This window comes from Haemaphysalis longicornis, unplaced genomic scaffold, assembly GCF_048455015.1.
Source record: "Haemaphysalis longicornis isolate Haplotype H1 unplaced genomic scaffold, Haemaphysalis longicornis Haplotype H1 scaffold_12, whole genome shotgun sequence".
NCBI classification, from domain to species: domain Eukaryota; kingdom Metazoa; phylum Arthropoda; class Arachnida; order Ixodida; family Ixodidae; genus Haemaphysalis; species Haemaphysalis longicornis.
In genome coordinates, this window is record NW_027526225.1 from 9,276,486 (window position 1) to 9,287,729 (window position 11,244).

The window sequence follows — 11,244 nt, forward strand, 5'->3', positions numbered from 1 at the left end:
CGCTTCACCGCTCCCTTCAAAAGCATTGCTGGAGATGGCTCGGGTTTTTTGTTTACGTTCTTCGGTATGAATGTATTCTGAAAGGGCTCCGAACAGGCTGACGAGGGCATGGGTTGAACAAAAAAAAATTCCACCATCTTCCTCTGGGGAACGATGAGGAGGATTCGAAGCATAATAGGGGTTCCGTGTAGGTTCCATTGTGTTGCCGTTATGTTGTTTCATTTATCGGAGCACGAATGGGAACGTAGTGTGAACCCCCATGTAGAGACAGAGAAATGTAGAGAAATGTAGAGACAGCGAAGAGACCGACACCGGTGTTACCTGATCGAACACCTCATGGTTGTCGTCTTTCTTTATTGCATGCTCACGCTCCTACCCCGCTGCCCGCCGTCTTCGTCCTCTTCTCTGGTTGAGCTGCAAGGCGCGTGGCGCTTCCCGCCACAGCTTTCCCACGGGAAATTCAACATCCTCCTCTAAAGTTTTCAGTTCGTCGTTTCCGTGGACGTTCAGCTTCGCGTGCCTTCTTTGTATCAGTAGCTGCTTGACGCAGTTTGAATGAGTCAAGGACATAATGCGCGTTCGTAGCACTTGCTCTTGTCTCGGCTTTGTGGCGCAGTGGGAAGAGCGCCATGTACCTCCCGTTGCGGCCAGAGAGTCGTGGGATCGAAATCGGGCGCTGCTAACTATGTCTTTTTTTATAGTGTAGGGGGAGAGGTGCGGACGGACGGACGACGGAGCCGAAAGCAAGAGATGCTTCGCATCTAAAAAATCGCAGGCTAAAAAGGATTTAGTAGTAATAAATACAAAAATGGTTGGGCAAACTAACCGGAACGTAACGCCTTCGTCTTCCTTCAGGACGCCATATGCCTTTGCAATCTGAGCAGTCTTGTCGGCCAGGAGAGGGATTTTCATCGGACCAAGACCTCCCTCCTTGCGGGGCGTGCTGATCCTATAGCCGGAGGTACAAGTTCGGGATTACAATCAACAGCTTATAAATTTTGCCTTAAGATGGGTAGTGCGAAAATTTCTGGCAATCATCTATCATCTTCGTAACACGCTCAGCGCTGTGCATGCGTTTTCAAGAGGTGGTTCACTACTCTAAATGTGTATTTTCAAATGCTGCCTACTTGAAATGTATAGACATGTATACACTTTCCAGAAAATGTGTTTCGCTAGGAGAACTATTGCCATTCAGACCAAGTTAAGGTACGAAATAAATACAAGATTGAAGAAGGAGCACCTTATATTCGTCTGCTGGAAACTGGTAGTTAAGGCTAATGTGAGAAAATTGAAACAAAGTTTGACGTCAATATACTGAACCTTCTACTCGCTCCCAACACTAACTTCAGGTGCACTAGAAAGTTCCCGCTTTTATAAGAAATATATTTCAGTTTCCGGAACCTTGCTATGGCATTCTTAAAAATATTTGTGATCTATATCACTTTACACGATAAGTGTTCGTGTTACGAATGATATTATCGTTCATATACAAGATTTACGCATGTACGTGGCGCAAGTGCGGTTCATCCCCAAGCCGGGCAAAGTCCTCACGATCGAGAACATGCGACCCATCTTCCTCACGTCGTGCGCGGGGAAGGTAATGGAGCGCATGGTGCTCCGTAGATTGCAAACCTGATGCCCGAAACTATGTACGGCTTCCGGCAGCACCTCGGCACGCACGACGTCCTGGTACAACTGCAGGAGCTCGTGAGGATGAAAGCCACTCGGAGTTCGCCGCGCGGAATACTGGCCCTCGACTTAAAGAGGGAATTTGACAACGTGTCCCATGCGAGTGTTCTCTGTAACCTCAAGAAGACGGGATGTGACCAACGCACGTTCGGCTACGTCAAGGATTTCCTGAGCAAGCGCATGACGGTTATACAGATTGGATGACACAAGTCGGAACAGATAGAACTGAGAGACTGCGGCACCCCACAGGGTTCCGTCTTGTCGCCCCTGCTCTTCAACCTGGCCCTCCTCCCGCTGCCGAATCTACACAAAGAGGTCGACGGCGTGGACCACGCGTTCTACGCCGACGACATCACGGTGTGGACGAGTCGCGCGGGATCTGAAGCCTGGACGGAGGAGGTCCTGCAGAGGGCGGCAACGACGGTCCACGAATACGCCAAGACCTGCGGGTTGTGCTGCGCACCCCAGAAGTCGGAGCTCCTCATCGTGCAGCCCAGAAGACGCAAGAACGATCCCGAGCCGAACGTGGTCGTTACCATCGACGGCGTAGACATCAAGTCCACGCAGCAGCTGCGCATCCTCGGTCTCTTGTTACAACAAGACGGCAAGGCGGCAGCGGCCATTGCTAAGATCAAGACGGCCTCCGAACAGGTCACTGGAATGATCCGACGCGTTGCGAACCGGAACAGAGGACTTAAAGAAGACGACGCCTTCCGCCTGGTCAGAGCGTTCATCGTGTCTCGCATCACCTACTCGGCCCCGTATCTCCAGCTAACGAAGGCGAACAGGAACACGCTAGACACGATCGTAAGGAAAGCCACCAAGACGGCTACGGGCCTGCCCCAGTACTCGTCTACCCAGAAGCTGCTGGACATGGGGGTACGCAATACGGTAGACGAGCTCATAGAGGCTCATCGGTTTAACCAGAGAGTGCGACTGAGCCAGACTGAGCACGGCCGAACAGTCCTCCGGAAGATTGGTTGGCCCATCGAACCACAGACACCCAAGCAGGAAAGTGCTCAAGACCAAGGAAGGGAAGTGCTCAAGACCAAGCCCCTGCGGCGCAACATGCAGGCAGGCAGGAACGACGAGAGGCGTGCCGCACGGGCACAGGCACTCGCCCGACAGCTGGAAGCAGACCCCCGGGTCCTCTACGTGGACGCTTCACTTCCCCAGCACAGCAGCAAAGCAGTGGCCGCCGTCACGACCATCGACAAGCTGGTGACCAGCGCGTCGGTACGGACGACATACGCCAGCCATCGCTCTTGCCCTCACGCACGGAGACGTGCAGACGATCGTCACAGACTCCAAAATTACGGCAACTACCGCAAGGGGATCGTCTCCCACGCGGCACTAGCAATTCTCGCAAAGCGCAGCCCGTCGGGACGAGACGTCGAGCTCGTGTGGGTTCCGGCACACTCAACAGTGGAAGAGAACGCCTTCGCTGACCACTACGCCCGCGAACTAGCAGACCGGGCCGAGGACGAGTCGGAGCTACCGCACCCAGTTACAAGCTACCGCGAGTTTACCCGGTTGTACAGGAGCGCCAGCTGCAGGCTTCCCGTGCCGCACCAGCAACTCGAACGCAAACAACAAACGATCGAGCGCTGCGCACAAGCGGGGTCACTGGCGCACCCAGCTTTATTGCACTGGATGTTCCCGGCAGAACACGACCCCATCTGCCCGTTTTGCAAAAAGACTGAAGGCACCCTGCCGCACATACTGGCGGAGTGTACTCAGCTCAAGAATCCCCTACCTTCCCTCCCCCCCCCCGAGCGATGGGAGATCTTGATGTCCAGCCCCGACCTGTCGACGCAGCAAGAGCTCGCGTCCAGGGGCCAGGAGCTATTGGACTTGTATGGGACTTGTGAATAGGGTTCCACCCCGTCTGACGCCTGCGAGCGTCACCTGAAATGGGCTCAGCAAAAGTTGTTTGTCTCTCTCTCTCTCTCTCTCTCTCTCTCTCTCTCTCTCTCTCTCTCTCTCTCTCTCTCTCTCTCTCTCTCTCTCTCTCTCTCTCTCTCTCATGGGTATTCTCTTCACATGTACCACTTAGGTACGTGCACAGAAAATAAATAGTTCTGTAGTTAACGCGTTTTCATTTTTGTTTGATTGTGGGGTTTCATGCGCAGACGCAACGCAGGCGATGAGGCGATCCGTAGTGGAGGGCTCCGGATTAATTTTGACCACCCGGGGATCTTTAACGTGCGCCGAAATCTCGTGCACACGGGCGTTTTCGCGTTTCGCCTCCATCAGAAAAGCGGCCGCCGCGGCCGGGAATCGCACCCGCGTCCTCGTGCTCAGCAGCGAAACGCCTTAGCCACTCAGCTTCCGTGGCGGGTGCGTATACATTTTTTAGAGGTTTCCACGCAAAAAACAATAACATTTTTAGCGATAACATTGCTGCTAACTTTGTTGCGGCGTATGGTATAGCATGGTATAGTAGCAGTATATATATATAGTACAGACACTTGGGAAATAATTCTTCGTACCATGCGAAATGGCAGAAGTGGCTGTCCGTCGAGCACCCCACAACTTCGCAGTCAATCTTGCGGAAGTCGTCGGCCCGCTCGCTGAAGGCGATAATCTCCGTGGGGCAGACAAATGTGCTGAGAAAAAAAAAAAAAAAAAAAGGAAGGGAAACAAGATGTCATGCAACTTTGATTTCAGCGAAGAATTGACGAGAAGACAAAAAAATGATTCAATTAACTAGGATACGCAAAATAGTCAATCTAAAAAAGTCATCTAAAAAAATCATTTTTTTCCCCTCATGAATACGTATCACCTAACGGGTAAATGTTATGTAACCTTTGGAACATGCTTTCCTTAGCGTTATTTTTTACCAGTACCTGGTCATGCCGGGGTATTGTATCCTTTTTCAGCTGAGTGCGGGTTTACCGTTTTTGTCATGCGGCGCGCTGGGCAATCTTGTTTGATAGGGAGAGGGTTTAACCCTGTCGTCACTAGCCTAGACGTTTCTTCCCTGGTCGACAATGTTTTCCATCTAATTAGAAGGCACGAAAAAGATTGCGGTGAGAGATAAGTGATCGCCAGGCAAACGTAGCGGCATTCTATTCGCCGGCGCTCAACTGTGCTTGACTCTTTGTTGACCGCTTCTTCGACGCTTGTGTTAACTTTACTTCTTGTTTGTTGCGGAGCACACGTTCGCTCCAATAAACTTTGTTTACTGGGAGAACTCTGCATCGTCCTCGGCTACATGACAATATGCCATTGTGATATACTGGCAGCTGATTTCTGGCTATCACCACTACTGTCAACCTCAGGAAAATGAATAAAAGCATTTTCAGCCATTGAACATTAATCCTATTCTTTCTTTTTGTTGCTTTGCTTCTGATGTGTTTGCCCTCCCTAGTACCTCAAAGGCCCCCTATGGAGGCCTTTGTGGTACTAATAAATAAATAAATAAATAAATAAATAAATAAATAAATAAATAAATAAATAAATAAATAAATAAATAAACAAAACTTTATTGACATAAGGATGGTAACTTGACCTATGTGGGGGCGGGTGGTGTGAATTCGGGAAAACTTTACATTCTCAGATGTACGCCAGTGGCGAGAGCGAAGTTCCATAAATAAATAAATAAATAAATAAATAAATAAATAAATAAATAAATAAATAAATAAATAAATAAATAAATAAATAACATGGTGTGGACGTGCCAACCTCCTTACGAGAGGCACTGGTAACCACGTATCGTGACATGGAGGACAGCCCCTTGGTATACTTATAACCACAAGCCCTTCTAATTGAGAAAAATATACCAGGGAATTTTAGTGAAAGCACCACCACGGCAGATTCATGAACCAGAAGGTAAATAATGATGGTGTCACGTTTATGTTGAAGGCGTTGAAATCTCATTTTAAATGACCCGCTGATGTGGTATTATACTCTACATACTCTACTCTGATGTGCTATTATAGTCTGCCAGTTTGTTGCGCCTAAGTTGGAAGTCGAGATGATCAACATTTACACCAATATAGCGGTTAAAATGCCTAAATTTCGCAAACTCTGCATTTTTTCTGTAGATGCAACGTTGCAGGGTTGGTGCTTAGGATTTTTGCCCTTTTAAATTACGTCCTGATAGTGTTATGGAGGCGACTAAGATAAACCTTTCTAATTTTGTTAGCTCATTATTTATTTTTGTTTTAAAATTTGTTCTGCTTTTATCTTCATGCACACTACTACAACGATTAAACGTTCCAATTTCGCCTTTTTGTGCAGATGCCGGTCATTACATGGTTGGTGCTGGGGTAGACAAAGAATTCTTTGGAATCACAGAAACCAAAATGCGCACTCAACTAACTACCTTCTTAAAATAGGTAGATGTAATGTAAAAGTGCGAATATTTAGTTGACTGAGGAAGCCGTTGGTAAGTGGATCGGTTATTAAGCTAACTATCAAGGTGATTGCCACAAAAAGTGAACACGTAGCACTGATCGTATAGCACATCCATTTGAGAATTACGTGCACAAATGCGCACTGTGTAACACGCGTGCAGGAAAGGCTTAAGAACACTCACAAGTCAAGCGGGTAGAAGAAGAGGACCAGGTATTTGTCCTTGTAATCAGCGAGCCTTATCTTTTTGAACTCGCCTTCGACAACGGCTGTGCCACAAAAATCCGGGGCTGGTTTGGTTAGTTTGGGCATGTCGTTGTCTCTGGTGTGGGATGAAATGGGAACTTTGTTAATAATCGTTTCAAAGTAGCTAATGTGCTTACAAATTACAAAAATAAATGGCCCCGTATCTCCTTACTTCGCTACAGATATCGTCAAAAGGCGATATCATCGGCCGGCCCTGTTACGTAACACTCTCTCCTCTCTCCAACTTCCCGCCCTTCACTTCCGTCCTCTCCCCTGTCTCTCCCCCCCACAATATACGCAATGGATGTTTGCTCAATTCAATTTTCCCGCGATCGCACTGCTCGGGTTCCATCTGTTGGGACCTTCAGTTAATGTTGGACGTGGAAATGCCTCGAAGTAGGGCACTAGCTTTTTTTTTTGTTTTATCCATTTTCGACCCGTTTTTGTTTTATTTGTGATCCGAGAAATCAAGCCCAAGGCTATACTTATTAAAAGAACATTGCTGACGTCTGTTATACACTTACGTTTTGCCTCAAACACGCCCAACGTTTCCTTTTTGCGCAACAGAGTTGACATGTATGAAGCATGCCACCATTGTTAATAGTTTGAAATGTACTTGAATGTACTTGAATGTACTTGAAAGGAAATGTATTTGATGTTTAATCCTGCATTGTTTCAACTTTTGGTCGGAGATTTAATCGAGTTACAGACAGGCAAACAAACAAAGAAATTATCATTTAGGTAGCCATAGAAACGCTATTGTCTCTAAAAGGCTCTTTGGGACCAGAAACACTAGACAACCGAAGGAAGGCCGGTCCGCGCCGTGTGCTCCGCGGCGCCGATAAATACTTTGCGGGGTTTCCTCTGCCCGGATCCAGTAAAAATCGGCCAGTTGGAGTTTAATGGGGCAAAAACAAAGAAACAAGCTAAAGCAGTAGTACGCTGACCGCGTGAGTCGCGGCACAACGTCCCTGCCGCCGATGATTAGGCCACGCACAATGGCAGTTTCGTTCACCTAGCCGTGGTCGCCTGCCTGGTCGACTTTGCCTACTTCCGCTTTTCTGATGGAGGCGAAAAGCAAAAACGCCCGTGTGTACGAGATTTCGGCGCACGTTAAAGATCCCCAGGTGGTCAAAATTAATCCGGAGCCCTCCACTACGGCGCGCCTCATCGCCTGCGTTGCGTCGGCGCGTTAAACCCTACAATCAATCAATCACTTTGCCTACTTGCTCATGAGACAGCATTTGTTTCGCCGAAGGATGCCGAAAAGTAATTTGAGGCTTGTGGAAGTTACCTTGTCATGCCATGCAAACCGTATTTTAAAGCGAAAGCTTTCTTAGTTGGACCGATGGCGTTCTGTCAAAAAACTAATGCATTTTCCCATAGACCATTGGGTAGACCGAAAAGCTCTGATGAGATCTCTGGACACTAGGCACGAGCTTGAAACCGGGGTTCCATTGAGTAAAAACTGTTACTTGGAAATTTCGAAGAAGGAACGCTCCCAGATAAGACAATACACACATCGATCATGCATGTAGTAGTAGTGCAATAATACAGTGAAAGCTTGTTAATTCTAACTTCAATAATTCAAATTTATGGACAATTCAAACTGATCGATTTGGCGCGGCCAAGCTCCCACATAAGTCTTTGTATAAAAAAGCCCGTTAATTCGAACGTGAGTGGCCTCCGCCACGAATAATTCGAGCCAACGCGCCGCCAACTTGGGGCTTGGCCCGCGGCCAGAAAAACGCACCAGCTGCGTACACATCGAGGCTGCGTCGCCACCGGAAGAGAGAGAAAAACTGGGAGAGATTAAAACTAGTAAAAACAATCTAAAACCCCCTCTCGGATGTTTTCGAACAAGTTTCTTTGCGGAATATGTCGATATGAGTCCAAGGTGTGTGGCCTGCTTATGATGCATGGCATCTTTTCTGAGGTTCAAAGCGTAGCGCCTGTCGTTTCCAGTGAACACGAGCAGGGGTTTGACGAAACACCAGTGCGGCCATCGCTCGGAAGTAATGACCGGATGGAATGCCGTCCTTCTCCTCTTCAAGTTAGAAGAAGTTGAAGAAGAGGATTTCCGTACATCTGCTCGTTGATCAAAAAGTGTTACCTCTCGTCCTCAGGGATAAAATGAATGCTTCACTTGAAGACTTTTTCAGACACTAAATTACTGACATGCTCTACTGCTCCAGAATCGCATTGTACTATTTATGCTTCACTTTCGTTTGTTCGAACTTTCATTAATTCGAACTGAGGTGGCGTCCCTTTGCAGTTCAAATTAAGGTGCTTTTACTGTATACCTTTATTTCATAAACCTCGTATCAGTATGCATTTAGATTGTTCGTAGGTGCGTTTATTTATTGCGTGACAAATCGTCGCATGGGTTTGTTCTTTGTTTACGATTTGGGTGTTTGGACGTTTGACGACCGATTGGACGCACTTTCAGGAAAGGAGAGTAGTAAGCTGGGCTATTTGGTACTGTTCTATGGTCGGTAACAGCGCAAACTGGACGAAGACACGTTTGCGCTGTTACCCGCCAAAGTTTCAGGAAAGGTTGGACGCGGTTTTAGATTTCGCGCTTCTCTCAACTTGCTTTAGGAAGGCATGATATTTTTTTTTAAACGCGGCGAACGATCACTTACGGAACCTTCACGCACTTCAGCCATATAGGTTTCTCATTATTTCGATCAATGCTCGGGAATATCCTCTGTAATTCTTAGAAGGAACGTGGGATTTTTGATGCTTCTATGGATAGCTGCTCTCACGCAATTGGCTGGAGCTCTGTGATTTCCAGAAAGTCTTCAGCGGGTGGCTGGGGTGATGTTTGGACGCCGATTGTCTCGGTCGGTACTGTGGTGATCTCAGGTGTCTCGTTCCCGGCGTTTATTTCCTCAGGTTTCTTCTCTAGAGTTTCCGGTGAAGGAATGCGTGATTGGGCGGTGTTGACCTCCTGCGGCACTTTGTTAAACCTGAAATTGGGAATGTTAAACGTGAAATTTAGGAAAAAAAAAGCACTCAAAGCACAAACTGCACTCGTTTGCAATTTATGCTAGATGTCAATACCAAAGAACTGATGTTAAGAGTAGCGATTTATGAGTAGTCAGTAAATGAAAGAAAAATATTTAACTTCAGCTTGAAAGCTATTTGTCAAATTACCTGAATACTTTGGGAAACTATAAACCGCAAGGGATGACATATGCATTTGAGTTAAGCGAAGGTTTTCGACTAACAGCAGTTCACTGGATGTTGGCGCTATGTTAACCGCAGTGTCTACGTGGTTGCTTGCGAAGTAATGGCGCCGTTCGGAAATTACTTTAGCGTCGCTTGGGCTATTTCAGCCCGCTCCATTGTTCTGCCCTATGCCGTCATTTCAACGGGCCGACGCGTCTTCGCTGTGGCGTTTATGTGTCTCCTCAATTCGTTGTTTTCTTTTTCCGGCGATGAGATTCTGTAGCTTTGCAGCCGCTGCTACTTCACAGCGAGGCATTGAGAGCACGATTGGCGGAAATGACGTCAGGTCTTCTGGTTACCCTACTTTTGCTGACGTCATCCCGTCGTGTTTTCATAGCGGCCATTTAATACGTACATCAGCTTCCCCTCCCCCTTCCCCCTCTAGTAATAGACCCTTTGGTAGCAGCCAGGGACCTTGCAGTGTCCTTGTGGTCACCTAGTGTGGTGTAGGCTCTGTGCAAGCCTGGTAGGTCACGGGACAGACTGCACTTTATCCATTAACTATGTAGGACAAAGGCAAGTTGGTTAGACGAATCAAGAAACATTTTATTCAGGAAACCTTGCTGAATTCATTTCAAGATATATTTTGCAACCAGCTTGCTTTACTCTCTTACTGTGCAATGAGCGCAAAGACGACGAACTTAGAAAATGGGAGGCAAGACGTGCGCTGTGCTGTCTCCCTCTTTTTCTAAGTTCGTCGCCCTTGCGCTGTTTGCAGTTCGCTCAGTTGACAGACCATCTGCTTTATTCTCGTTTCTTGCGATGAAATAGCGACAAAGGGTTGTGGAAACACCCTCTAAGTGGAGTATATGTCGCTCTAGAGTTATGGAGCTCTGTGGTGCGGTGTTGTGGGCTCATGCTGCGCTTTTACGGCAATAACAGTGTACAAAACCTTGTCCTGGTTTCTGCGTATGTTACGATGGGCATCGTATGCACGATCATGGGACCTGTTTGAGACAAAGAATTCCGGGCTCGATCGTATGTTTTGTTATACACAACTGAGGTTAGAGAATAAACAATAATGCAGACGGTTGTCTTCATCTTCTTTGGATCAGGGACAAGTATTCATCTTTAACTACAATTCAGTACCGTAATTTCACACGCATAACCCGCACAAAAAAGCGAAAATTTCAGTGGCAAAGTGGGGTGCGGATAATACGCGGGGTTTTTTCTTTAGTGCAGCTTCACGGCAATGCGCGTTGTGCCGCGACGCTCTTACGCAGTAACACTGGCTAAGCCTTCCATGGCAGCGATGCGCAACATAGAAGGACAAGGAAGAAAAAACAAGGACGAGCGCACTCTAATAACAAAATTTTACTAATGAATTGTGACTTTCGCCTTGCAGTCAGTGTATTCCACTTGCTAAATATACACTTTTTCTGTGTACATAGCATGTGATGTCTTGCTTGAGCAGTACTTTTGGTGCAGCCTTTCCTGTATGAATTGTGAGGGCAATGCGCGAGGATTTTTAAATGCAGAGCATTTCTTTAACTCACGATGTCACCCGTTCTAGTTGTCCGTAGTAGTCCGCACCCCTCCCCCTACACTATATAAAAAAATAATACTTACCGGCGCCTGGTATCGATCCCACGACCCTGCGGGCGGAACGCAAGGTACATGGTGCTCTACCCCCTGCACCACAAAGCCGACACAGAATGGAGGGCTACGAACGCGCCTTATATCCTTGACTCATTCAAACTACGTCAAGAAGCTGCT

At 47.3% G+C, this 11,244-nt stretch overlaps 1 protein-coding gene across 1 annotated transcript in view; it reads right to left on the bottom strand.

The window, feature by feature from the left end:
• LOC144162404 (peroxiredoxin 2-like) overlaps positions 1-6,361 on the bottom strand; it is a 40,404-nt gene extending 34,043 nt beyond the window's left edge. The window contains exons 1-3 of the mRNA XM_077692913.1: positions 6,233-6,361; positions 4,182-4,298; positions 827-949 (exon numbers count right to left, since the gene is read on the bottom strand). Of these exons, the coding sequence (XP_077549039.1) occupies positions 827-949; positions 4,182-4,298; positions 6,233-6,360 (368 nt within the window). The 5' untranslated portion in view covers position 6,361. The remainder of the gene's footprint in view (positions 1-826; positions 950-4,181; positions 4,299-6,232) is intronic.
• Between the last annotated feature and the right edge of the window lie 4,883 nt (positions 6,362-11,244).